Genomic DNA, 27,875 nt, shown 5'->3' with positions numbered 1-27,875 from the left:
GTCATGCTTCAGGATATAGCTTTAAAATCTTTTTCTATATCAAAATGGTAAAGAAAGGCAGAAAGGACTGGCTTGGAGGATTTCTAGGGTATTTGAGGGTCATATATAAATAGCTCAAGGTGAACTGTATCTGGTCCTTTGTTTATGAGTTGCATTTCCCTCTGCCACCAAGCCCTAAGGATTCTACTCCTACTAATTGTTCTAAAGCTCATTTAACTGTTGTTGCTTCACACAGATTTTTTTTTTTTTTTTTGAGCACCTACATTGCCTGGTGTTCTATACTTGGAGTTCAGGTGGTTTTGAAGATGCTTAATAAAGGGTTTTTGCCATTAAGAAATAAATCTTGTTCAAGAAATGAGATATATTATACATGTAAAATAGGAGAGTTTTAAGTTTATATATTTAAATTAGAGAATAATTTCCAGTTAGCATATTAAATGGGCAGGTAGTTCTTAAAGAGGGAAGGGCCTAGAGGGTCTTGTAGAAGGTGCTGGACATAGGGCAACGATGATGTGGAAGGCATCCATATCAGAGGGGGCTGATGGAGAAAACAGCGTAAGTTGTAGCAAGGAGGAGAAGCAGTTTATGGGCTAGAAGTGATAGAGACTCACACTAGGAGGGCGGCCAGAATCGAGGGAAGAAACGTGGTGGAGCTTTTGAGTGTCAACCTAGGGGATTATATCTGAGTTTAGATATTTGGTGGCTTCGAAGCTCTCAGTTTACATCTTTCTGGGAGTCACGGTTTTAACCAGTGAAGGAGACTCGGAGTATTACCCAAGGGGTTCTCTCCAGAACAACTTGGGTGGTAGCTTGAAGGTGACAGCCCTGAGGTGTGCAGTGTTTGAGTAAGTAGTTCACGCTGCTCAAATCCCTTCCTGCCAACAACTTAAAGTAAAATGGGAGATTTTCCATCTGCTCCCTGCCCCCTGTTGTTTCCAGATGCTCACAGAAGCCAGTCGGCTCTGCTTGTTGCTAGATTTTGTTTCTTTTATCCCCCTCCCTGCAGGAAAACCTTCCATTTTGTTTTTGGCTTTGCAGGGTTTGGAGAAGGAGCAAGGAGAAGAGGACCTGAAGCAACAGTTGGCCCAGGCTCTGCAGGAGGTAACTTATTTCTTGCCACCGTACTGGGATTGTAGTGGGCTGCAGCTTCCCGTGGCCGCTGGCTGCCTCTTGTGCTTAGCACACACCTCTGCAGATCTCCACTCTGCAGACGAGCGGCTGCTCACACCATCAGGTTGGAGACTGGGCCTCACAGACATGCCAGGACTCAGCATGAAAACTTAGGTCTTCATCTGAGCAGACGTTGCCCTAGTGAAGATGGGATGGAGCCTTTAGCAGTTAGGAGGCTCTCTGGGGGAAATGCCTGTGCTTCCAGAAAGGTGAGGCCAGCAGAGGGGCATTTCAATCTATGACTTGGCCACCAGCGTCTGCAAGGGTCTTTATTACCTCACTGTTCCTGAGCTGAAGCCATCCAGAAACCATTCAGGAATGTTCCAATTAAGCATTTTAGGTCAGGTTGAGAGTGCAGTTTGACAGTTAGCAAAGCATAGCGATTTACTGAAAGGTCAAGGCTCACAGGAATAAATTCCCTTCAAAGATTGCCTGTAATTTATTTCATGTAACTTGACTATCATCTGATAGTCTTTTAAACCTTGCATCTTTTAAACCTGCTTTATCTTCCATCTTTAATGTGTTTATGAGCAGGAATTTGATGCAAGTTTTGTCAGGAGGTTAGCGGGATGGTTCAAATCTCCTTGAGAAGAGTGAGCAATTGCATTAGAATTTGTCTAGGAGAATTTTCCTTACGTTCTTTTCTTGCATATCTAACTCCCAACCTTCTTTGAATGCTAATAGCCCCGTATTATTATGAGCTTGGGGGGATGCCTGCCTTGATTTCCCTAAGGGGTGTACAAATAGCCTTGAAAAGCCTTGGGTGAAAATTAATTCAGTCTTTTTGGAATTTTATTTTCTAAGCTTGTTTTCTAGGGTGGGAAACTAGGCATATTTCCCATTTAGAGCATTATTAAATTGTATTGCAATATTGTTTTGAAATTGACTGGAAAAGAGTAAGGTTCTGCTACTTGGAAATCCCCAAGGGATCATTGAGTACCTTGGACCCACAACTCCTCACCCTGTCCTGAGAGATAGGAAAACATTTAGCATGAGGTAGTTGGCCAGTCTCCATTCATTAGTCTAAAATGGGATACTTTTAGGTCATGGTTTATAACAACATGCCTAGGGACATACCACTCTCTCAACTGAAACAGTGGTGGTTTTTTGGTCCACCCTGTTGGTCCCTCTATAGCAGTTCTTTTTTATTTACTAGGCAATTAGAAAAACTTGCGTTTACATAGAGCTTTTTTTTTTTTTAAAGATTTTATTTATATATTTGACAGAGACACAGCAAGAGAGGGAATACAAGCACGCAGTGGGAGAGGGAGAAGCAGGCCTCCTGCAGAGCAGGGAACCCAATGTGAAGCTTGATCCCAGGACCCTGGGATCATGACCCGAGCCGAAGGCAGACGCTTAACGACTGAGCCACCCAGGCACCCCTACATAGAGCTTTAAAAACTTTTCCAGATGCTTTAATATCTGTTACTTTATTTTCTTAACACTGATGCAGGAGGGGCACCTGTTGTCCCATTTTATAGATGAGTAAGTTAGGCACATACATCTAATCAGTGGTCAAGATGAATACCCAGGCCTTCTGATATAATTGCTTTTTGGAGGGAGACCACACATCTTAAAATTTGTTTCTTGAGTAATATCCTTTCAGAAAACTTACCGTTATTCCACTCTTTTTAAGAAGGGATTTGAGGTGAGAATTAAAGTGTAAGCTACGCTTAAGCACAAGGGTGCTCAGAAATTTTCATAGAAGTAGAATCTCTTGACATTCAGTGTAGGCAGTTAGTCACAATGATTGAGCTATTAGCTCTTGGGTGTGCCAGCTTCCAGAAGACACAGGCAGGGTTCAGGCAGCACTGCCTTACAAGCACGTAGTATGTGATTTGTAGAATAAATAGGTTAAAGGTCTTTTTTATTTCAACAAAAATGATTATCTAGACATTCCATTTCTCCCTGATTATTTCTTAAAAGCCACTCCCAGTGCTAGGTAGCCTCAGATTACTTACCAGCTCTTGAGCATTGGTTCCCAGAATCACTTGGGCGGCTTTTAAAAAAAATGCACATTCCTGTGTCTCCCCCCCCCCCCCCCCCGGCAAACCTACAGAATCAGACTCTCTGGAGGGCAGTGTAAGTTCTTTAGTTGATTTGGATGGCCATTGAGGCTGGGTTATTTCCAGAGGGATTAATGGATTTGATGACCTCCCTCCCTAGCTTCCCCCTTCCCTGAAGAAAACCAGCAGGTAAGTGGGCTGTCCTGAAGGAACAGAGGCATTCTTGAAGTTGCCAATCCATTGATCCCTTGAACCAAAGCCATTGATGGAGGGAGCAGGCTCGTGTGTGGCTAAAAGGAAAGATGCAGTATAAGCTCATCTTGAATATGTATCTGTTACATTTCTGCAGCATCGGGCTCTAATGGAAGAACTAAATCGCAGCAAGAAGGACTTTGAAGCAGTCATTCAAGCCAAGAACAAAGAATTGGAACAGACCAAGGTACTAGAAAGAAGATGAAGGTTTAGAATTTGGTTAGTACATGCAACTCAGCATTTTCAACAGTGCAAGGGTTGCAATGGTGAATGAAGAGAGAGATTATGGCAATTCTCTGCCTCAGGGGAAATAATGCGTAAAATTATTCAGGCCTATAGAAGGGTCTGCCTCTAAGACATTTTTTTCCTTCCCTCATTCAGAAGCGAAATGCTGGGAATGAGACTCTCATCCTGCAGTCTCATCCTTTGGCTGTGGTAGATGCTCCTTCAGAGTGTTTCACTGAGACAGGCTAAGGGGTGGTATAGTCGAGAAACAGTTCATCCTGATGCATGTAGATAATTATTTCCCACATCACATCAGTGGAATGCTTAAATTAGGGGTTCTAAACTCAGGTGCCCTCCAGGGTAGACTGGTAATAGAAGTGAGTGGAGTGGCCTTGGTGCAGGGTCACAGTAGGGAGCTGTGAGGACAGAGGCACACCAGCCAGGGGCACTTGCCACCCCCCTTGCCCATCCCCGCCCCCGAGAGGCAGCTCTTCTCTGCTGTAGCCAGTTGTTGCCATCCAGAAATGCAGGCCCACTGTTGTCAGATCTTCTGACTTTTCCACAGAAGATGGAAATCCAAATGTTTATGTGAACTATTTCAATTTTAAATATTAGCAACAAATTCAAGGTTTTTTTGTTTTGTTTTTTAATACCCTGAGGGCCAAACTAAACAAATCTGTCAGCCAGATCCAGTCCACAGGCCACCGGTTTGGAACCTCTGCCCTAAACTTAATGCCTAAGGCTGACTGCATCTCTCAGCCCACCCCTCCCCACAGACGGACCTGGAGCAGAATACAGAAAGGAGGAGACTCAACTTTCATTTGGTTTGAGATCCTTATCCTCTGTTTAAATCACATAGTACTTTCTTTCTGAACTTCCAAAAAACCACATCTTTTTAAACCTGGCAATTTGTAAGTTTTCAGGGAACTTGACTTTAGTTAAAATGGGTCCAGACCCTCTTCACTGCCCTAAGCAGTGTGACAGTCTTTGCTTTGATTAAAAGAGACAATAAAAGATGAAAAATTGGGGCGCCTGGGTGGCTCAGTCATTAAGCATCTGCCTTCGGCTCAGGTCATGATCCCACAGTCCTGGGATCGAGCCCCGCATCGGGCTCCCTGCTCAGCAGGAAGCCTGCTTCTCCCTCTCCCACTCCCCCTGCTTGTGTTCCCTCTCTCCCTGTCTCTCTCTCTGTCAAATAAATAAAATCTTTAAAAAAAATGAAAAATTAATCACCGAGATACACCCTAAATGGCCTTAGCTTTCCCCTCAGGGGCTCCTGACACTTTCAGTTTAGGGGATGAGGTGCTGACTTAAATAAATGTCTGCGGGGCACCTGGGTGGCTCAGAGTGTTAAGCGTCTGCCTTCGGCTTAGGTCCTGATCTCAGGGTTCTGGGACCGAGCCCCACATAGGACTCCCTGCTCGGTGGGGGTCCTGCTTCTCCCTCTGCCGCCCCCCCCCCCTGCTTGTGCTTTCTTGGTCTCTATCTGTGTCAAATAACTAAATAAAATCTTTAAAAATAAATAAATAAATAGATGTTTGCTTCAAGAGAACATACCTAGGATCCTTCCCAAAAAGTGTGTCCACAGGTGGTCTGACCTCTTGGGGGAAGCAGAGGGAAATTGGACTGCAGACCTCTGCAGGAGGTGGAGGTGGCAAGCATCATAGAGCTTAGATCCCCAAGGGCCTGGAAGAGGCCCTCTCAGCCTCCTGCCTCCAGGGAGGAGTATAAGTATTAGCCTTATTTTGTAGAAGAGGCAGCTGCAAGGAACACAGGGGACCTTATAAACTAATTCAGGCTTCCTGCCTCTTTGGCCTGTCTTTCATGTCTGCTTTCGTGTCCAGTAAGTTCTTGGTTGCTTGGGATGATTTTATATCACCTCTAAACTGCGGTTAGTTATAGGATATGTAATCCTCATTCTAGTCTTGGGTGGTCTGCATGCTACCTTCAGTTTTTCTCATTTGGTTAGTTCTGGGGAAGGAGACCTACAATGCAAATACAGAAAAAGTGGAGAGAGGAAAGAAAGGAAGCCATTGCCCTATATTAGAAAGCAGTTCTGAGAAATCATAATCCTCTGGGAAAGGGTTTCATTTCTCCTGTTGCTGTGCCAGGTTGAATATTTTGTTTAGACTCCTGAATCCTATTCCAGACAATTAACCTGCTCCCTGTCCTGTTTTGCATTCTTGTCGGTTCCCCCAAATGACAGATGGGATTGTGTGTCTTTGCAGGAAGAGAAGGAGAAGGTGCAAGCACAGAAGGAGGAAGTGCTTAGCCACGTGAATGACGTGCTAGAGAATGAGCTCCAGTGTATTATTTGCTCAGAATACTTCATTGAGGTAATTACAAGCAGTGGCTCATGCCTTCTTACTCCTCTCAACCCTGAACGGAGCCTCGGCTGCACAGGTTCTGCTATAGGGAAACATTAAGAGATTTTTATTCTAGGAATCTGTTGTAGTTATCTGACCTCAAAAGTGACCTCGAAAGGTGGCCATGTCTCATTTGTCTTTTGTAGTCTTCTTTACCTTTACTGATCTTTTTATTTTGTGTGTTGTTGAGTGTTTATTTGGTACAGTCGCTCTTTTTAGCTGCAATAAAGCCTTTATTTCTTTGTTGTTGGGAGAAAACGGGGCGACGTGGCATTAGATTTTTGAGGTATCAGAGTAAAGCTGCTCAATAAAGCTTCTCTTTCTTTACTCTGAATGGGCGCAGTGCTGAGAGTGGGCGGATAGTTCGTGCAGCCTTTAACAGGGTAGTAAATGTCACTGACGTGTGACCACTTTGGGAATTCAGCCAAATGGAACATATTTCCGGGACTTTGAGGCTCCCTGTGAAAACGAAAACATCTCCTAGGTTACCATTTGTTACCATGTCCAATTTTTGCATTTGTGACCAGTTCATCTTACACCACTCATCTTAACTCAAGTTGTTAAATGACAGTGTTTTTCAGACTTCTTTAAAAAAGAAAATGCATGCACGCATTCCTTCCTTGTCTTTGGTAGTCTGTAGTGAGGTTGAGTCTATTAGCCTCCTGAGAAATCTGTCCTGGGTAGATCTGTTTCTTTTGCTCTGGATCCAGTTTGACTTCAGGTCATCATTTCCCTCATTGTTTCTAGTCATTTGATCCCCTACTTTGGAGGGACTCAGTGTGGCTTTGACAGGGCTCTGCTAGAGGAAGGCAAGGGGAGGGATGTTGGGCTGGGTGATGAGTTAGCCCACCCGGAACATCTCCACAGACAGAACAGACAAACAACCTGACCCACGCCTTGTTTACTGCAGACTGCCTGACCTTTTCTATGGTGACCTTGTAAAGTCAGTGTTGGAAAGAGGTTTTATTTTAATCAGACAGGTTTTTAGTCCTGTTTGTGAAGATTTATCTCATATAGTTAACAAAATACCTCCTAGTTGGCTTTCTGTGCTTGACTTGGCATTTGAAAAATGCATAATTTCTATTTTCCACTACTATCCTAAAAGCAGGAATGAAGACTTTTGAGCCTCAGAAAAACATAAAACTTGTTTATGTACATCTCCTAAAGATGTAAAGAAAAACATCTTTAGGAGATGTACATAAACAAGAATAGTGAAGAGCACGGTTTATATTTTCAGAAGTGAAAAGGGCCCTGGTAGACATCTGACCATTGGAGTGACTCGGAGGAGCTCCTCAGCTTTAGACTCCCTTCTGCTTTCCCTCTCTTCTCAGGCTTATTTACTTAAGGGTTCAGTCACTGTCAGTGAATCCATTACATTTTTCCCATTGTTTAGTTTCTTTTTCCCCAGACTTTTTAGTTGTCTTTTACATGTATTTTACTTTTTAAGTTTTTTTGAGTATAGATGCTGCCTCCTACCATTCTATATACTGAGTATTCAGAGTGTGCTTCCCATCATCTATTAAAATTGAAGCTCTCATTCTCCATTAGCAGGTTATACATTTGTTTTCCATGAGAGAATTAGTGATGTATTTGTACCATTCACACGCTTACTAGCCCTACTTGTGTCCAGTGACGTTTGTTTGCAAGGTAGCTAACCTGCCTTGGCAGTGTCGTCTGAGTTGGTGGAACGAGACAGACAAATCTGAACTTACCTTTGAGAACGAAGATGAACCATCTGACTTAAAATCTCCCAGCCCCAAGAACAATTCTAATACCCTCTGTAAGCCCTTTAGATGGGATTAGGGTTAAATTTCCATTTGGCCTTGGAAATGAACTCTTGTCCTAGCTTTGAGATCACAACCTCCCTGGGAAAGCAAGCATGACGGTTCTGATGTGTGTGTTCACATTCCCATTGTAGGCTGTCACCTTGAACTGTGCCCACAGTTTCTGCTCCTACTGTATCAATGAGTGGATGAAGCGGAAGGTAGAATGCCCCATTTGTCGGAAGGACATCAAGTCCAAAACTCACTCCCTGGTTCTGGACAATTGCATTAATAAGATGGTAGATAATCTGAGCTCAGAAGTGAAAGAACGACGAATGGTCCTCATTAGGGAACGAAAAGGTGAGTGGGTGTGAATAAGAAGGTGAGTGAGTTCCCTCAACAGAAGACTGACAAAGCCGATTTTTTTGGTTGGGGAGGAGAGTCACATAAATGATTCTTAAGCTAAAGAAGAGGAGGGAGAAGTGGGGAAAAAGGAAGGAGAGTTAAAGGTAATGAACATGTGAGAAAGAGTTGAGGGAGAATGGACTCACGTATTTGAGCAACGGGAAAGGGGGAGATTTAAGTGTATGTACCTTGGTTATGGATGTGGGTAGAAAACACAAGGTCAGAAGGTTTATTGTACTGATCACTAGATGGTGCTGTTGTTAAGGACAGGTCAGTTGCTGTCCAGGTGTTGGCAAAAATCTTGGGCTGGGTACACAATCAGTTATCAATAGGCGATGAACAAGTCAGAGATTGACAAATTGGAGAATGCTTGATGAGAACACACATTTTATAGTAAGTCACAGCTTAATTACACAAATTGAACATAATGTTAAATTAGAGAGAGAAATTTAATCTTTGAGGATGCTAATATGTCTACCCGCTAGTCTCCCAGTTGGAGAGAATTTGAATAAAGAGATGGGGGAAATGGGTGAGTGAGTTCCCCTACTGAACCATGCTTTCTTGGTGCATATCCACTTATTCAACCAAGTGATCTCATCACCCTTGACGCTTGCTGTGTTGAGGGTTGCAGAGCCCCTCCACTTGAGACTTAAATGTCCTTGTGGTAAAAGATGCATCTTGGGGCAAGGCACAAGGAAGCTAATGGAGAGGAAAAAGGATTGGTTATTGGCCAGGGATGAGAGTGCACAGAAGCAGGGTGGATCCAATTATCACGGTAATAATAATCCAGCACAGCACTACCTTCTGGGAGAGCATCAGAGCCAAAGTGCAGTGATGTCAGTTGGCTGCCTATAAAAGCCAAGCAGAGAAGAAGACCCAGAAGCTCACTGTCCTTACAGGTGCTCCCCACCACCTGGCCATTGGTAAACCAGACTCATACGTGTCTCTGGATATACCTTTCTCCAAGTCCAGAGAAACTGAAGGCCTAAACGCCACACTGCTAAGAGTAGGATCATCTGTCCGCTGCTTCCTTCCTGCTAGCCCTTCAGCCAATGTCAGCCACTTTGAATAGGGCCAGGAATCTGCTGCTAATCTGCAGGCGGCCGTGCTGTGACTCTGGCCCTCGGCTGGTCAGCCAGAGCGGAGGCTGAAAGCCTGTGCAGAGCCAGGTGAAGCAGCTGCTGAGCAGGAAGTGGGCTTGAGCCTGTCCTGCCAAGGAAGACATTCTCACCTGGGGAAGGGTGGGACAGCCCTCAGGTGGTTCTTTGGAACTAAAGTGTTTTCCACTTTCCTGACAGCTATGTGCTCATAGATTTTGTGGCCAGTTTGAGTCCCCCCAGATCTTTTACCTTGCAGGAGCCGCTTGATTCTGGCAGAATCCCATTGCTCTTCCCCTCACTTCTCACTCCGTCAACATTTACAGGAACGGTACACATCACACGGGGATAAAGAGATACATACGGCCTTGTCGCCGCTCCCACAGCACTAAGTCTGTATGGAGGAGGGAGAAAGGCAAGTGGGCAGTCAGACAAGTTCCATGCCAGTTTGCTGGTACACTGTAGAGGAGCGGGCTGTCGGTTTGGTCTGGGCAGGTAGAGGTCCAGTAGAAAGCTTCATGGAAGAAGTGTCATTTGAACTGAGTCTTAAAGGTTCCCAGGGCTGGAGCTTTCCAAGCAGAGGCTTCAGCACAAAGCACAGAGGCACGAGAAGCAGTGATGTGTTCATAGCAGTGCCCCCTCATTGCCCATACGTGACAGAATGTCCACATGGTGCCAGGGCAGCCTGAGGACAGCCACGGCTTAGGAAGTGTCCGCTGAGGTATTGTGAATGCCTTCTGAGAGGACCAGTGACCTGGGACCCAGATTTAACCCAGGTCAGCCTTTGAGTTGGAGTGTGCTGGGTCTCAGGGGTTGGGGACACCCATGTACTTTCTTCACCAAGCGCACTGACTGGGTTTCTTCTTGTGCGTGCAAGTGCGATAGATGGCTTCATGCAGCACTGGAAAGGGTAAGAAGAGCCCCGTGTCTTAAGTTCACCTCTGGCTCCCCTCACACAGTTAACCCTGCAGAATAAATCACATCAAACCCCCCTTTCCCTCCAGAGGCTAAAGAGGGTGCCTCTGTGCCTTGTCGGTAACCCTTGGAGCGGACGCGGTGAACTGAAGTGGCCTTCCCGCCTCGCTCTCCCCCGCTGGGAGGGGCGCTGACACTGGTCTCCGTTTCTGTGGTTATTGCAGCGAATGTAGCTCCGAGGTGTTCTCCAGAGACAGACAGAAGGTTTTGAGTCCTGATTTAGGGAAACGTGCCAGAGCCATCAGCAGCTTCACTGGTCTGCAATGTGAGGTTTAGAGAAAATTCTCAGTTCAAATACCAACCTTCCTTGCCGATTGAAAGCTGTTTAATCCCCAGTGCATGGGAATTTTAAAGAAGGACCCGACTTAGGATCTGGGAACTGGGATTGGCAGGCCTGTAATTGTCAGAGTTTGGATACCGCAGGAGGGCTGTTTTCCTCCTGGGCAGGGGTTTCTTTTACCACAGACTCAGGGAGGGAAACCTGTCTGTCTGGCGGTGTAAGGTGCTGATTCCACCAAGAGCAGCCCCACTCCAGGCCTCCCTGGCTGGTTGTTGTCTTCTAGTTCCGTATCCCCGTGGGAGGAGTGATGCCGCATGACTGATGAGCCACTGGTCCTTGTGAACTCTGTGAGGCCAGATTATACAGAGGAGAGGAGGAAAATGCTCGGATACTAGAGCCTATGTTAGAAAAAGGATGCTCTGGAGCTGGGGCAGATAATAAACATCTAGTAAGTGCTTGTCACATGAATAATTGTGGCTCTCTGGGATATTGACATGAGATTTTCTGAAGGGAAGACATTTTTTGACATTCCCTATAGAGGATCTCCCTCCGGAGCTGGTGAGGGGCTAGAGCAGAGTCTTCTGTCAGCTACTCCCCCCTCCTCTGTTTGTTCTGTTCTCATTAAATGTTGGTTGGTTGACAAGGGTGTTAACATTCTCACTTTTAGCTTTCCCTAGCAGTTTCTTTGGGTTGTGCTCAGAAAAGAAGAAAGCAAATTATCTAGAAATAAAATCTTGTCGGTCCTTTAGAATAGTGATTTTCAATCCAGGGGCTTTTTCAGACTACGTCCCCTGGCTTCCTTGGTACTATTACACTGAACCAAGGCTACTGGCGGGAGCACGCTGTGGCCTTTAGGTATGCTGAGGTGGGGAGAAGGGTTTAGGAAGCACAGCTTCCCTGAGTCTGTGACACAGGCCCCTGCAGACTTGAGGGTCGCTGGGAAGATAGACTCTGGTCAGACCACAGGGCCTGTGGCCTCCTGCCAGTTTCCTGTAGGCTGTGAGGAGGGTGATCCAGACGCGGGACAGGAGAAAGTGGCAGTCACTGAAAAGAGTATCTGTCTGCACAGCTGCAAGGTGTTCCTTGATAATGCCCATCCCCCTCTGCTGAAAGACAGAGCCTGTAGAGGAGGATGTGGGCATGGCCTCAGTAACCGTGTCTGGCAAGCTGAGCTCATCCAGAGAGAATACTTGTTAGCAAGTACTCTTAATCCACCCAGTCCTGCCCCTAGAGAATCTGAAGGGTCGTGTGCATGAAGTCAGCATGCCTGCCCAGCAGGACAGTTCATCTGGGGGAAAATGGCTCTCAGCAAGGTAGGCATGGGCTGGGGTGTCCACATGCACGCACTCAAATAGTATGTAACACTGAACTCTTTAAAATTTTTGACTTTTAAAAATTCTTCCTTTGTAAAATCGCCATGGGATAGAAAATTAGTAGACTTGTTACTAGAAGTTTTTTTTTTTTTTTTTTTAATTTTTTTTTTTTTTTTCAGAGACACAGCGAGAGAGGGAACACAAGCAGGGGGAGTGGGAGAGGGAGAAGCAGGCTTCCCGCCAAGCAGGGAGCGCGATGTGGGGCTCGATCCCAGGACCCTGAGATCATGACCTGAGCCGAAGGCAGACGCTTAACGACTGAGTCACCCAGGTGCCCCTAGAAGCTTTTTTTGTATTTCTCCATCACCACCTCCCATTTTTGCCCCTTAATTTTCCTTTCCTTCTCTTTGTCTATTGTCCTTCCTTTCCTTATCCCTGATGGGCATCTCCGCCATCACCATTACTGGCATCTCAGAATGCATAGTTGGAAATGACAAGGGCAGCACAGCAACTGTCCCCCCAGTGGGGGAGGGGACTGTGATCGGCGTAGAGGTGGGATTAATTACAGTGCGTGTGGAGTAGCAACCCGTGAAGCCCCAGAACCTCAGATTGCTTGCCGACTCTAGAGTCCTTTAGACTTATTTTTTTTTTTAAGTTTTTTATTTATTTATTTGAGAGAGAGCGAGAGAGAGCGCACGTGCACTCGCACAGGCGGGGGTGGGGGGGTAGCGAGGGCACAAGGAGGGCACAAGCCGACTCCGTGCTGAATATGGAGCCTGACACACAGAGCCTGAAGCGGGGCTCCATCTCACTACCCTGAGATTATGACCTGAGCCGAAATCAAGAGTTGGACACTCAGCCAACTAAGCCACTGAGGCTCCCCTTTTGTCTTCTTAATGATAAAACAGAGTTATTTTGGTTCTTTAAAAATTGGATTCTCCCTTCTGATGAGCATGTAACTTGATGATTTGCTTTACAGACATACACTTTCAGGAAGTGCTTATTATAGAAGACGACCTGTGTGAATACAGAGGATGTCATTAATCAAACCAGATTTTCCCTGAGAGTTTCTTGGTTTCTACACTTAACTCTAGATGAACACAGAGCATTTTTAGATTTCCATGAACTAATCTTAGAGAGTGGCTGGGGTCACTGATTGTGCTTCTTCCTCCCTTTCCCCATAGAATATCATAGAATTGGGTGCATCACCCGTTGAGGCTTCTCTGCACCAACTGGATATATATCCTGCCCGACTGTCTGCTACTGTGGTTTTTAAGAAATCTAATGAGACCGGACATGCTCCTATTCCCGGCTAAGGCTTCTGCTTGAATTGCTTTCTGCTTTCCGACTCTGGAGAGTTTGGACCTCTTTCACCCTTGTCCCGGGAAACCGGAACCAGAACCAATGTCTGTTCCTTGCTTCCTTTCACCTGGGCCTTTCCTTCTCAGTTCCTACTAAGTGCCAGATGTTGGGGATAAAAGTAAGCAGGGCATAGGTTGAAAGACTGCCTCTTGGATGTAGCAGGAGCGTGGGCTGTGGATGACTTCATCTAGTACAGGTTTGGGGGGACTGGTGGGGTGAGAGGCTAGTTTGCAGTGAACTGGAGAATGGGTGTGAGGTCAGGGAGTAGAGCAGAGTAAGATAGACAGGGTCCTCAAGAAATTTGGCTACCGCCAAGGTGGTAGGGGCAGCACCAAGAGAAGGCCCTGGTTGGAGGAGGGGGTGGGGTAAGGGGAGGGTTTGGTTTTGTTTGGTTTTGTTTTGTTAAAGACAGGAGAGATCCGAGTGTGTGCAGTTGCTGAGCCTGCGGCAGAGGAGAGGCTGGGAAGTTGAGATAGCGGGCAGGCTCAGATTCTTTGGAAATCCGGACGGGGCAGGGCAGGGGATGCATGGCCCAGATTGGGGAATTAGTCTTTTAAAAGTGGGAGGGTACATCTGTCTTCTAGAGAGAAGGGTTTAATGTGGGCGGGTGGGCAAGGAAATTTGCTTGAGGGGAGTCAAGAGAATTTCTTTCTTGTGGCTTCTGTATCTTTCTGTGAGTTACTAGGTGAGGCTATTAGCTGCAGGGAGGGGAGCCTCGCTTAGCTCTCTCAGCTCCCCAAGGCTGCCCACAAGTGGAGAAGAGTAGCTTTTATAACCCTGTCAGTCCTCCTGCCGACAGTTGTTCAGGACCTCAACCTCAGGGAAGGGGACGGTCTCCCTGGTAGCTTTATTGTGCTCTTAGGCCAGGATCCCTGCTTCCCCAGATTGAGGAAGCAGAAACAGTGAATAGCGGTAAATTGTCCCTCCCATCTCTCCCTGTCTCTCTCTCCTTGCCTAGTGCTGTGTATGTAATTCCTTCGTCCTTCAACACGTGTTCAATGAGGGCCAGCTTTGTGCCAGGCGCTGCTCTAGGATCCAGGAATAGAAAGAGAAGTGAAAATCTAGTGAGTTAGATGTGATTAGTGCTACGGAGAAAAAGCGAGGGATCAGGGAGTGAGTGATCGTTGCCATTTTTGGTAAGGTGGTCTTGGGAGGTGTCAGAAGGCAGTACTGGAGTAAAGCCCTGGAGGCAGCGGCCAGGCCACCTTGCGGGGAAGAGTGTTACAGGAAGGGGGAATGCGCCTGGGGAGGCGGAGGGCTGCGAGGCAGCCAGTATGACCAGAGTGGAGCGTGCCTTCTGGGTGAGGGGGGCAGCACAGAAGGACCTCACGGGCCTTTGGTAGGAGTGGGCCTTGAACTCTTACTCTGGGAGAAATGAGGAGCAGGCTCTGTGCAGCGTGACATGAGGGTGGCAGCAGGGAGGCCGGACCAGGGAAATGCAGGCTCCTCTTTTAATTCTCTTCTCTTTCTCTTCCAAGCAAAGAGACTGTCCTGAAGACCACGCTCCAGGGGCGTTCGAGGGACTGCCAGGCAGTGGAAGCTTGGGAGGGTCTGGAGGATTATCTGTGGACAGGTCTTGGGCCTCTCTCAGATGGCGCTCAGGACGGAGCCCCGTGGGACAGAGACTGAGAGCGAGTCCCCCGCACGACCGATGTTGGCTAGCCGTGCTGCCACCACGAGGGCTGCTTCCGGGGACTTGAGAGACTCTGCTTCCCTGTGTGGTGAATGGGTTATGTATTTCTGTTCTGCTTTTTAACTTGATTGTTTCTGTTAGCGTTTTGGTACCTCAGAAGCCCCTCAGTTGACATTTGTTTTGGACAGGTTGGGGTACCCCTACGGCTGACTCTAAAAGCTAAGGCAGCCTCTCTTGGAGAGGATGGTCTACCTCTTTGTGAAAACAAGATGTCATTTCCTGGAAATAAAATGTAAAGCCTATCAGTTGCTCAGCTGGGCTTTGGTGTATTTATCTTCTTCCTTTCCAGCTCCCACACAGTCTCAAGTAAACACTGGTAGCTCATAAATTGCAACCAAGAAAGTGACTGTATCAGATGATAGACTCAAGTGAATGTCAGCCTAAGAACCAAGCCCAAGATCATGGCCATAGCAGATGGGCTCTGTTAAGACCCTGTTTGTCCTTTTCATTCCAGAGGTAGGTCACTGCTTACCTGGTTTCAGGAGGGGGTGGATTCCCTTCTTTCAGCTGGGGTTCGGAAGTTGTTTCTGAATCTATTTATTTAGTAACTCTATGCCCAGCGTGGGGCTCAAACTTAACAACACTGAGTTCAAGAGTCACACGCTCCACTGACGGAAGCAGCCAAGTGCCCCCAAATCTCTTTTACCCAGTGTCAGAAAACAAGGGCAGTGGTTTTATGAGAATGCGATTTTATTTATTTATTTGTTTGTTTATCTGTTTATGTTTAAGTTAACAGTCATTTCTCTTTTGCTGCCTCTCCCCTTTTAAACAGAAAGAACTAGTTTGATGTTTGGGAGATAGAAGCTTAGGAAGACCCGTGGCCTCCTTGGTTACTAGTGAGGAGAATGAGAGAAGAAACAGGAAGCTGAAGAGTAGTGACTTGAAACAGGGAGCTCTCTCGTAGGATTAGGAAACTGCACGTTATGTCATTTAGCAGTTTGCTACCCTTTTTACTGTCTACCTGGAGAACCATACTTTGTAGTGCTTTATTTATATGCCCTGTGTTTTTATTAAGGATTGGGAAGTATTGACTCACCAACATTTTAGGGACTGGAGATTTTTTCCTTTGTTGAGTATTCTGGAAATATTGGGAATCCAGAGTCCTAATCTTCATTTCCATCTCTGGAACTTGATTACTGGTTGGAACGCTGGTGCAGTCATGGTGGAAGTGAGTTAAACGTACATCATCATAACCACATCATAAAAATCCTGATAAAGATTATTAAAAATAAAAGATGATTAGCATCTTGATGTAACACTGAATTTCCCCTGTACATGTATTTTGTGTATATGATTGTGTGGGCATATATAAATTTTTGTATATTCTGTTGGATTGTTTTTTTTAAGATTTATGTATTTATTTTAGGTGGGGGGTCGGGGGAGAGCATGCCAAAGTGGAGGGAGAGGGAGAGAGAATCCTCAAAAAGACTCCCCACTGAGCATGGAGCCTGACACGGGGCTCGATCTCAGGACCCTGAGATCATGACCTGAGCCAAAACCAAGAGTTGGCCACTTAACTGACTGAACCACCCAGACACCCCTTTTTTTAAGCTCACATCATAATTCACTTTTAGAAGACTACAGATAAACATTTTTTGAATAGGTAATATGGTTGCATGCTTTAAAATCAGAAGGTACAAAGGGATGGAAAGTGAAAATCCTATCACCCTTGTCCCCCAGTGACCACTTGCCGGCACAGTGCTGATGAGTGTTACCAGTTCTTTGGGTATCCTTCCAGAGATCTTCTCTGACTGTACAAACAAAATACACATACATAGTCTTTTCCCTTCTTTAAAACGAATTATGACAGACTGTACACTATTCTATGCCTTGCTTTTTTTCAGATATATCTTGCATGATGGTTCCATATCAGAACACAAGGAACTTCCTCTTTGTTCTAGCTGCCTATTATTCCACTGTGTGTTTGTACCATAATTTGTTTTTCCAGTCTGTTTTTGATCTGGGTTGCTTTAAACCTTTTACTTTTTTTTATACAGCTCTCAAAGTCCTATTACATAAATCTCAGAATATGTACTTTTAACTAAAACAACAAAATAAAAATAACAAAAAAATCACATAGAACCCATAAAATGGTATGCAAAGAAGGAAAAAGGAAAGTCTGGAAATCCACATACTGTGAGTTCTTTATTAAAATCAAGGAGGCTCAGTCTGTTTCTTTTATTTTTTTAAATTTTTTTTTAAAGATTTTATTTATTTGACAGAGAGGGCACACAAGCAGGGGGAGGGGCAGAGGGAGAGGAAGAAGCAGACTCTCCGCTGAGCAAGGAGCCCGATGTGGGACTCGATCCCAGAATCCTGGAATCATGACGTGAGCCAAAGGCAGACACTTAACTAACTGTAACTGAGCCACCCAGGTGTCCCTCAGTCTGTTTCTTTTAAAAAATGTTTATGGTTGGGCGCCTGGGTGGCTCAGTTGATTAAGCGACTGCCTTCGGCTCAGGTCATGATCCTGGAGTCCCGGGATCGAGTCCCGCATCGGGCTCCCTGCTCGGCAGGGAGTCTGCTTCTCCCTCTGACCCTCCCCCCTCTCATGTGCTCTCTCTCTCTCTCGTATTCTCTCTGTCTCAAATAAATAAATAAAATCTTTAAAAAAAAATGTTTATGGTTGTAACTATTTTCCTAAATGTTTTATTAGTAATAGTCTTGTAAGTCTGGTTCCATAAGAATCTATAAGATAACCACTTCCATCGAATGTCCAACAATATGCACTGAAATAAGAATGAAATCAGTTAGGCTCCCAATTCCACAAATCCTATGGCAGAGTATCCAAGATAAAATGATCTCCCAACCATCCAAGCAAAAGTGCAACTATTACTTTGTATGAATAGCCATTTACATTTACATTTGGGAGCTTGAAAAAATCAACTTCATTTCCGGTAAAATGTTTCATTGCCACAGAAATCCTCCTAAGTTGTCTTGGATGCTAGAAAACAGCACGAGGTGTGTAGTTTATACAAGTAATTAGTTCTTGCATAGCATTGTTTTTTGGTTGGGTTTTTTTTGTTTTTGTGTTTTAGATATTTACAAAAATACTGTCCCATTTTGACGTTCTCACATTTGTATCTCCTTGCCCTCAGTGGTGGTGGTGGCAACCCTCCAAGGTCCCATGGTAACTGATATGAACCACAGGACACCCAGGAGCTGTTGGGCATGTTAGGGGCCAATGACTCCCACTTTTTACGCTTAAAAACAATGTTGCAGTGAACATTCTTATCGTTAGAGCAAAGATCCCTGAAGAAGAAGAAACATCTTGACTGGAAGAGCCTGAAGGCCATCTGCTGAGACTAATAATCTCACAGACTGACCATTCCCTCCTTCAGCTGCTGGACACAGGGTGACTTAAAACCTCTGCTTTCAGAATACCACGTTCTTCTCCAGTGGGGCACACAAGAAAGTTGAGCTCTTAAATACAGGCCTAAGCAAAAGAAAACATTTAAAAGTCAGACTAGCTGGGTTTGAATCCCAGCCCTGCCATTTGTAATTGTGTGACCTTGAGCAAGTTACTCAACCTTCCTGAGCCTCAATCTCTCCATCCCTTAAAAACCCTGACAAGCAGTTGTGAGGCCTAAATAATTATCCCAGTTATGGCGCTGCTCACAAGCAAAAACCTGAATGTTCTATTTTTAGAAGACAAACCAAAAACTAGCCCAAACTTTTGCATCATTTCTCTGAGCTACAGGATGTTCTTTCCCTGGAGAGATACCTGATATTAAACATCTACCTTTTGCTTGCTTAGAAAAATACATGGTAACTTTTCTGCCTGCAGCACCAAACCACAGTATAGCTGAGCCCCACCACTGTGTAGTCTGACTCTAATTAAAGGCATGTTCTCTACAACAGGACTCGGAGAAACTGGGTAGGAAGGGTTTGTTTCAGAGTCAGCTTTATTACACAGATGAATACAGCCAGCCTGCTCTGTGAAGCGCTTTGCAGTGAGTGGCAGGTGTCCCATATATGTCTGATTACGTTAGCCTAGAAAGGGCTTACTGCACCTCCGGGCGGGCTTCATCTCAGCACTCAGACTGTGCCCCGGGTGGGGCACTTTCCCCTTTGTGGGTTCCATAGCTGGATACTCATCATCTGCTTCTCCAATTGGAAGCTGGTCTTTTTAGAGAAAGGCCTAAAGCCCCTTGTTATCTCTCTCCAGCCCTTCTCTCTCACTACTTTTTCCTCTGAACGACTATTCAGGCAGTCACCACAGCCGCAAAGAGTGCCTGCGATGGGCAATTCTCTCCAGCTGCCCGTTTGCTTTTTACATCCTGACTCTGGATAGAATCTCCCCACTTCATAGCTAAGGGCATCCTAGAAACTTAGCGATGCCCTAAATATGTTCTCAAAACACATTCTAGGCCTCTAAAGAATCCTAACAACTCTATTTGACACAGAAATTAAGAGAAGGAACATTTAACTTGCATTGTGGTCCTAAGCTCAGAACCTACGAAAGTAGAGAATCATGTAATCACTGTCCCCCACCAAGAGATGCAGGCTTGTTAACAGGTACAGGACCTGATTTGAGCAGAATGCTGCCACTGGTAACAGTAGGCCAAGAGCTTGTTCTTCTGGACACCAGTTCAACTTCCCATTTGGTCACTTCCTTTAGCTTTTTCTATAAATGGGAGTTGAGGCAGTAGGAGTAGGGGCTTCTGGGGAGAAGACGGGCCTTGTATTGATGAGAAATAATGAACTGTCTTGTTCAACTAATTTCGTTAGTTTAGAAGAGCATACGAATTCCAGGAGAGGGTTGGGTCTGTAGTAGGTGCTCAGTGAATACATGCTGTATTTCTCCTGTCTTCAGCACCCCTGAACAGTGTACCCACTAGGGGTTACCAGAGCTCACTACTTTAATTTCCATGCCTCATATCCTGCTTCTTGTTTGCTTTACCAAATTCTAAAGCAGATCCCCACCTCAGATCCAATTTCCAGACCCGCTGTCTCTACTACCCACTTCCCTTTGGGCTCTGTGAACACTTTAATCTGGTGTAACTTTTTTGTCATCCAGTAGCCATTTGAATTCTGGATGTTTCCAGTAGATTCAGTAATAGTTATTAAATACCTATTTTTGACTAGGTGCTGCTCTATGTGTTTGGGGTATGGCCCTGACAAAAAAAAAAAAAAAAAGCTGCTGTGAGCCTACAGTCTGTTCTCGGCGGGGTCAAAAGCTTCCCACAAAGGTTTTCCCAGATTACTGTGGGAGGGGCTGAGCAGTGCTACCTATGGAGCTAGCATGTTGGATGTGTCTTCACATTCCTCAAACTCCAGACTGCATCCACTCCCAAGATATAAAGCTGGAATTTCATACCTTCAGGACCTGGGTTTGCCAGAGTGTTCTCCGGCCATTTGCCTCCGCTTAGGATGTAGGGACCAGCTCTTTGGAGATCAGCCTCTCCCTAGCTCTAGCCAGAGGCCTTCAAGGGCATCTCTGAGGCAAGTTTGGTCCCTCACAGCATGGAAGGCAGGCCCAGAAGACCCCCTCAGAACTGCATAAGACCACCATTGCCCTATGTAGGCAGTCAACTAGGTGACCACTGAGGGAGCTTCAGGTAGGCACAACCAAATGTGTCTAAAAGAAGCATTGACACCACACTGAGCCTTGGGCGGGGGGTGGGGCTGGGCAGGTTTCCAGGACATGTGCCTTCGTGAGTTTATGCCTAGCTGTGAGGACTCTCCTGACCTGTGGCTCTTGGTTCCTCAGCTCCTTACCCAGACCTCTCCCAGTGGTGCCCTGACTTGCAAGAGCTGATTGTGTGTATTGCTTCCTAACTCCGCATTCAGTGAGGTCATGTTGGTAGTTTGAAATCAGTCACGGTGGGATTATTTACACCATGGAAATTTGGCAGAATGCCACAAATCGGAGCCCCCTGACCCCGCTGGGATAGCCAGTTAAACATTTACCAGAACGTCACTGGCATCTCCCCACATGGTTGATTCCTAAGGCCTTCTCACCCTGGGTCTTCCCAGTTTTCGTGGAAAAAGCCACTAGTCAGGCCAAGGGTGCTGTCTCCTTCCTGGCGCTCTGGAATTGCTCGGCAGGATGGCAGTGGTGTCCCTGCAGAGGCAGAGCGGCCCTCCCCACAACTCTAGGCCACACTGAGTCACCTTTGGAATCACGAACACTTTCAGAATCTCCAGTTTCTCAACAAACTTGCTGCTGACCATCAGCCCCATAACCACTGGGGCCAGAGGCCCAGGGAGAAGGCAGATGCCATGCCACCCCCTGCATCCCCACTTCTTCAGTGACCTGAGTTTTCATAACCATGAGTTATGAACCACGAGATCCTTCGTGGAGGACAGGGATATAATCAACAGCAGCAGAGCCTCAGTCCTCAGCAGGGCCATCAGTGTGCCCATCATGCTTACTCAAGCCGTCTTCCTACAGGAGTCCTCTAACAAGAGAGTGGGAATGGGCACTGTGGCTGGAGTACTGGGCATCTCTCCAGGCCTGGAGCCTTAGTGCTGGATGGTGTGAACCACATTTCATTCTGAGCCACGTGCATCTGGATATTAGCCCTCCCTCTTGGGATACAAGGTTCCCACCCAGGAGGTTCCCACCATACAAGCCAGCTCTGTTTTTTTCCAGCATGGCCACAGGTTGTCCTAGGTAGCCTCCTAATCGTTTCGGAGAATCCTTCCCAGGCATGGTGTGACCTGGGAGCTGGCAACTTCTCTGGACTCAGAGGCCACCAGGTACAGCTCAGGGGCTGACCTTGAGAGCAGGCTGATTTCCCGGTGAATGTCTCTAGTCATGAGATCTGTTTCCAAGTGTACAACCCCCACAGAGTGGCAGGAACTATCTTCCTACTCCCATTCGAAGAACCTCCTTAGTATGGAGGCTCCTCAAAAAGTTACAAATAGAACCACCCTATGACCCAGCAATCGCACTACTAGGTATTTACCCAACGGGTTCAAAAATACAGATTGAAGGGGGTACATGCACCCTGATGTTTATAGTAGCATTATCAACAATAGCCAAACTATGGAGAGAGCCCAACTGTCCATCAACTGATAAATGGATAAAGAAGATGTGGGGTGTGTGTGTGTGTGTGTGTAATGGAATATTACTCAGCTATCACAAAGAAAGAAATCTTGCTATTTGCAACCACATGGATGGAACGTGTATCATGCTAAGTGAAATAAGTCAGAGAAAGAAATACCGTATGATTTCACTTGTGGAATTTAAGAAACAAAATAGATGAACATATGGGAAGGGGAAAAAAAAAAGAGGGAAGCAAACCATAAGAGGCTCAAAAGTAGAGAACAAACTGAAGTTTGATGGAGGGAGGTGAGTGTTAAGGAGGGCACTGGTTACGATGAGCACCAGGTGTTATATGTAAGTCATGAATCACTAAATTCTACTCTTGAAACCACTATTACACAATATGTTAACTAACTAGAATTTAAATAAAAATTTGAGAAAAAAAAAAGAAGAATCTCCTTACCCTTCTGCAACAGGTCCTGAAATGTGGGGAATGGAAAATAGAACCTCTACTACCTCCCCTTCAGATGCCTAAATATGAGGGGGCCAGATTATTCGCCTTTCTTTGCTCTTCTAAGGAGAAGTTAGCTTCTGAACCCCTGGGGAAGTTCTCAGCATTCATTCATTTGTTCCATAAATACTTACTGCTGAATACCTACTACGTGCCACGCACTGTGCTAGATTCTAGCATTACCACAATCTATGACCTTATGGGACTTATCCTGGAGAACACACAGAATAACAGGTGTTTACATAGAAATACTACTGGGGGTGCACCTGGGTGGCTCAGCCAGTTAAGCATCCAACTGTCATCTCAGCTCAGGTCTTGATCTCAGGGTCGTGAGTTCAAGCCCCATGTTGGGCTCCACACTGGGCATGGAGACTACTTTAAAAAAAAAAAAAAAAGGAAATAGTACTGGGAGTCAAGAGAACACAGAAAGGCACAGTATAAGGGACATAGAAGGCTTCCTAGAGCATTAGACATCTAAACTAAGACCTGAAGGACAACCTGGGGGTCACCAGGTTAAGGGTGAGGAGAGAGTAGGGCTGGGGAGGGGAGAAGTGTTCTGGGTAGAGAAAAGTGGAAAGCCATGGAGGTGAGAGAGAGCATGGCCTCCTTGAAGAAGTGAAAGGCATTCTGTGTGACTGGATTGTAGAGTTCCTAAAGAGAAGGAATAATATTAGTTAATGATAATTAGCACTGTTACCAGCACTTTAAAATAATTAACTCTTGTTAATTCAACTGTTATAATTCCATTTTGTAGATGAGAAAATGGAGGCAATGAGAGATTACATCACTTGCCCAAGGGCACACACATTGGTGGGAGTGGAGAAGATGCAGCTGACAAAGTGATCAGCCCCTACTATGGAGTTAGGGCCTTATCCTAAGAACAGGGAACCATCACTGGAGGTTATAATTGGGGGGAGCGACATTTTCCTCTGTTTTGGGAAGATCAATTTGGTTGTTGTGTGGACGGTAGGTTAGAGGGGGAAGACAGAGGATCCAGGGAGGTCACTTAAGCAATTCCAATAATCCAAGCAAGAGGTTAGATGGCCTGAATTAAGGCATTGGCAGTTGGGGTGGGGAGAAGTGAAGGATTTCACAGACATTTAGCAGGTGTGTTGAGCAAGACTTCTGACTGTTTGGATGTGGGGATGAAAGAGAGCATGGAGTTAAGGTGATGACTGGGCTTCTGCCTTGGACAATGATCTCAGTGAGATTATTCACTGAAGTAACTCAGGAAGAGGAAAATGGGGGAACCTATTGGTCAAGCATGAATTTCTGTTTTAGGATTGTTGAGTTTGATAATGCCAAAAAGAAAATTGCATGGAGTGAGTCCCTGTGCATGCTAATTGGTATGCTCCCCTCCACGGTCCACACACATTTTAATTTTTCCGGATAGTCTTCTGGACATCATCTTCCGTAGCAATGGTTGGAAATAATTAAAGTAGTCCTAGATAGCTGCTTTTAGGAATTCAACTGTTATCAGGTGGATTTGAGAATTTACTCTACCACGATGCCCGAAGGCGGTAAGTGTGGCACATGATATCAGACCTACCTCCATTCCAACATCCACTAGATTGGCTGTCAAGATAAGTATTCGCAAACTGGGAGAGCATAAGTGCTGGAGCAGAAGAGCTGTTGACTCAAGATCTTTCACACACAGTTGTGGAAAAATCCATGTGTGAAGTATACTCAAGTAAGCGTTGAGGTTGACACTTGTGACAAAAAGAAATGCCCTATCAAGTGATCTTATGAAATTGCTACCCACATCGGGACATGAGACAGCTACTCACAAGGGCTTTGAGGCTTCTCCACATGGAGGTGAGAGCTCAGACGTGGCACCTGGGCTGGCGATACAAATGTGTACAGATAGCCCCAGGGGTCATAAGGGAGACTAAAATCCCCCAGGGAGAGGAGGCTGAAGGAAAAATACCCCAAACAGAGCACTGAGGACTAGTGAGACACAAGAGGAGCCACCTGCAGAGACCGAATAAGGATAGCAGGCAAACAGTAGGAGAAATAAGTGGTGGTATATCTCAGAGGGCAAATGTGATGGTTAATTTTATGTGTCAACTTGATTGGGTCACCTGGTGCCAGACATTCGGTCAGACACTATTCTAGGATCTGTGAGGGTGTTTCTGGATGAAGTTGACGTTTGAATCAGTGGACTGAGTAAAGCAGATTGCCCTCCCCAATGTGGGAGTCCCCATCAAGTCGGTTAGAGGCATGAATAGAATAAAAGGCTGACCCTCTGGTAAGTGAGTGGAAGGTTCCTCCTGCTGGACTTCCTTGAGCTGGACATGTTTGTTTGTTTGTTTGTTTTCCTGCCTTTGGGCTCAAACTGAAACATCCGCGCTTCCTGGGTCTCTATCCTGTAGGCCTTCAGACTGGAATTATACCGTCAGCTCTCTTGAGTCTCTGGCTTGCCAACGGCAGATCCTGGAATTTGTCAGTCTCCATAGTCATGTGAGCTGTTTCCTTATACAAAATCTATCATCTACCTACCTACCTACCTATATCATATTGGTTCTGTTACTCTGGAGAACACTGACCAGTACAGCAAGGCAAAATTTCAGGAATTAGGGAGTGGTTAACAGAGCTAAAGTTTGCTGTTTGGTCAAGTAAGGCAAGAACTAAATGAAACTGGACCACTTTCTTACACCATACACAAAATAAACTCAAAATGGAGTAAGGACTGATGAACTCAAAATGGATTAAATGTGAGACCTGAAACCATAAAAATCCTAGAAAAGAGCACAAGCAGTAGTTTCTCTGACATTGGCCATGGCAACATTTTTTTAGATCTGTCTCCTGAGACAAGGGAAACAAAAGCAAAAATAAACTATTGGAACTACATCAAAATAAAAAGCTTCTGCACAGCAAAGGAAACAGTCAACAAAACTAAAAGACAACATACTGAATGGGAGAAGATATTTGCAAATGACATGTCCAATAAAAGGTTAGTATCCAAAATATATAAAAAAAACTGATACAATTTAACACCAAAAACCAAGTAATGCAATTAAAACATGGACAGGGGCGCCTGGGTGGCTCAGTCGTTAGGCGTCTGCCTTTGGCTCGGGTCATTTAGGCCCCATCAGGCTCCCTGCTCAGAGGGAAGCCTGCTTCTCCCTCTCCCACTCCCCCTGCTTGCGTTCCCTCTCTCGCTGTGTCTCTGTCAAATAAATAAAATCTTTTAAAAATAAATAAATAAATAAAACATGGACAGAAGACATGAGCAGACATATCTCCAGAGAAGAGATACAGATGGCTAACAGACACATGAAAAGATGCTCAGCGTCACTCACCATCAGGGCAATGCAAATCAGAACCATGGTGAGATATCATCACACACCTGTCTGAATGGCTAAAATCAACAACACAAGAAACAACTAGTGTTGGTGAGGATGTTGTGCACTGTTGATGGGAATGCAAACTGGTGCAGCCACTGTGGAAAACAGTATGGAGAGTCCTCAAAAAGTTAAAAATAGAATTACCATATGATCCAATAATTCCACTACTGGGTATTTACCCAAAGAATATGAAAATACTAATTCAGAAGGATATATCCCCCCCTATGCTTATAGCAGCATTATTTACAATAGCCAAATTACGGAAGCAGACCAAGTGTCCACTGACAGATGATTGGATAAAGAAGATGTGAGATAAATATGCAAAAGAATATTCCTCAGCCATAAAGAAGAGTGAAATCTTGCCATTTGCAACAACATGGATGGATCTAGAGGGTTATCATGCTAAGTGAAATAACTCAGAGAAAGACAAATACCAAATTATTTCACTCATATGTAGAATTTAAGAAACAAACAAACAAGATAAAGAATAAATGAGAAACAAACCAAAAAATGGACTCTTAACTGTAGAGAACAAACTGATGGTTACCAGAGAATTGTTGAATCACTTTATTATACACCTGAAACTAACCTACACTGTATGCCAACTATACTGCAATTAAAATGAAAACAAAACAAAACAAAGATTAGTAACTGGGTCTCCTTCACTTATGTCCTAGGCACTTTTCAACTGTGTTTAAACAGTCCCGAGGTAATTGAGAGTACACGCGCTTTAAGAGTAGGTTCTTTGGGACGCCTGGGTGGCTCAGTCGTTGAGCATCTGCCTTCAGCTCAGGTCATGATCCCAGGGTCCTGGGATCGAGTCCCACATCGGGCTCCTTGCTCGGTGAGGAGCCTGCTTCTCCCTCTCCCTCTACTGCTCCCCCTGCTTGTGCTCTCTCTCTCTCTCTCTCTCTCTCTGACAAATAAATAAATAAATAAAAATCTTAAAAAAAAAAAAGAGTAGGTTCTTCATTTCCTGTAGTTCTGTGGTTTTCCTAAATATAATCCCTTTGGTTTTCAAAGCCAGGCATGTTGGGGGCTCATCTCTCCCGTGCAGAACTTAGGGCATAATGCCTGATGTAGAGCCCAGACCCCTTGCTTCTCAGCAAAGTTTTGTATTTTTGAGATTGCACCATATTTTGGATTCTCGCCTGGGGTGGGTATTTTGGTTTTGGCAAGAGTGTCTCTGCCTCTCTTACCTGTTTTGATGCTGCCCTCTTTTCCTTTGTTGTGGAGGCTCAGGTCTTTTTTAGAAGAGATTATTCCATTTGTAGTTGTAAATTTGTTGTGTCCCTGGAAGGAGATGGATTCGGGATCTTTGTAATCTGCCATTTTGAACCAATCCCCCGACACCATCTTGATTACCATCGCTTTGCAAGAAGTTTTGAAATTGGGAATTAGGGGTCCTACTACTTTGGTTTCCTTTTTAAAGATTGACTATTTTAACTCCCTTGAATTTTCCTGTGAATTTAAAATCAGTTTGTCAATAATTGTGTTGAACCTATAGATGAATTTGGGGAACACTGCCCCTTTAACAGTATTAAATCTTCTGATCTGTGAACATTTTTGCATTTACTTAGAGGTTTTTAAATTTCTTTCAATTGTATTTTGCAGTTTTCGGACTATATGTTTTGCACTTCTTTTGTGAAATGTATTCCTAGTATTTTATTCATTTTGGTGCTATTGTAAATGGACTTGTTTTCTTACTTTCATTGTTGGATTACTTATTGAAAGTGTATGGAGGGGCACCTGGGTGGCTCAGTCATTAAGCGTCTGCCTTCGGCTCAGGTCATGGTCCCAGGGTCCTGGGATCGAGCCCCGCATCGGGCTCCCTGCTCCGTGGGAGGCCTGCTTCTCCCTCTCCCACTCCCCCTGCTTGTGTTCCCTCTCTCGCTGTGTCTCTCTCTGTCAAATAAATAAATAAAATCTTTAAAAAAATAAAATAAAATGGAGTGGTCTTTTAGACTTTTGTGGAGGCCACTAAAACCTAATAAAATTATGGACACTCTCCTCAGAAATATGTGCATGTATAAAGAAATGTAAAATGTCAGTGTATAGATGTGGATCATCTGAAGTGATACAGATCTGGGTTTTTAACCCCGGGAGGAGACAAAGG

General features: G+C 45.1%; 1 protein-coding gene and 1 pseudogene across 3 annotated transcripts in view; one reads left to right on the top strand and one right to left on the bottom strand.

Annotated features, from left to right (window-relative positions):
• The window catches only part of RNF8 (ring finger protein 8), a 33,810-nt gene extending 18,644 nt beyond the window's left edge, over positions 1–15,166 (top strand). For 2 of the 3 annotated variants that reach the window (XM_025862326.2, XM_025862327.2), the window contains exons 4-8: positions 1,039–1,101; positions 3,526–3,615; positions 5,882–5,989; positions 7,938–8,142; positions 14,693–14,856. In XM_025862326.2, coding sequence (XP_025718111.1) covers positions 1,039–1,101; positions 3,526–3,615; positions 5,882–5,989; positions 7,938–8,142; positions 14,693–14,709 — 483 coding nt within the window. In that variant the 3' untranslated portion in view covers positions 14,710–14,856. Of the gene's footprint in view, positions 1–1,038; positions 1,102–3,525; positions 3,616–5,881; positions 5,990–7,937; positions 8,143–14,692 lie in introns of all 3 variants that reach the window. The other variant, XM_025862328.2, reaches the window with a different exon arrangement.
• A 2,347-nt stretch (positions 15,167–17,513) lies between these two features.
• Positions 17,514–21,093, bottom strand: LOC112815975 (TM2 domain-containing protein 1 pseudogene; annotated as a pseudogene).
• Between the last annotated feature and the right edge of the window lie 6,782 nt (positions 21,094–27,875).

Source organism: Callorhinus ursinus, unplaced genomic scaffold, assembly GCF_003265705.2.
Source record: "Callorhinus ursinus isolate GAN/ISIS: 27379988/994484 unplaced genomic scaffold, GSC_fseal_2.0 scaffold59, whole genome shotgun sequence".
NCBI lineage: Eukaryota > Metazoa > Chordata > Mammalia > Carnivora > Otariidae > Callorhinus > Callorhinus ursinus.
This window is presented reverse-complemented; position numbering and strand designations above follow the sequence as displayed.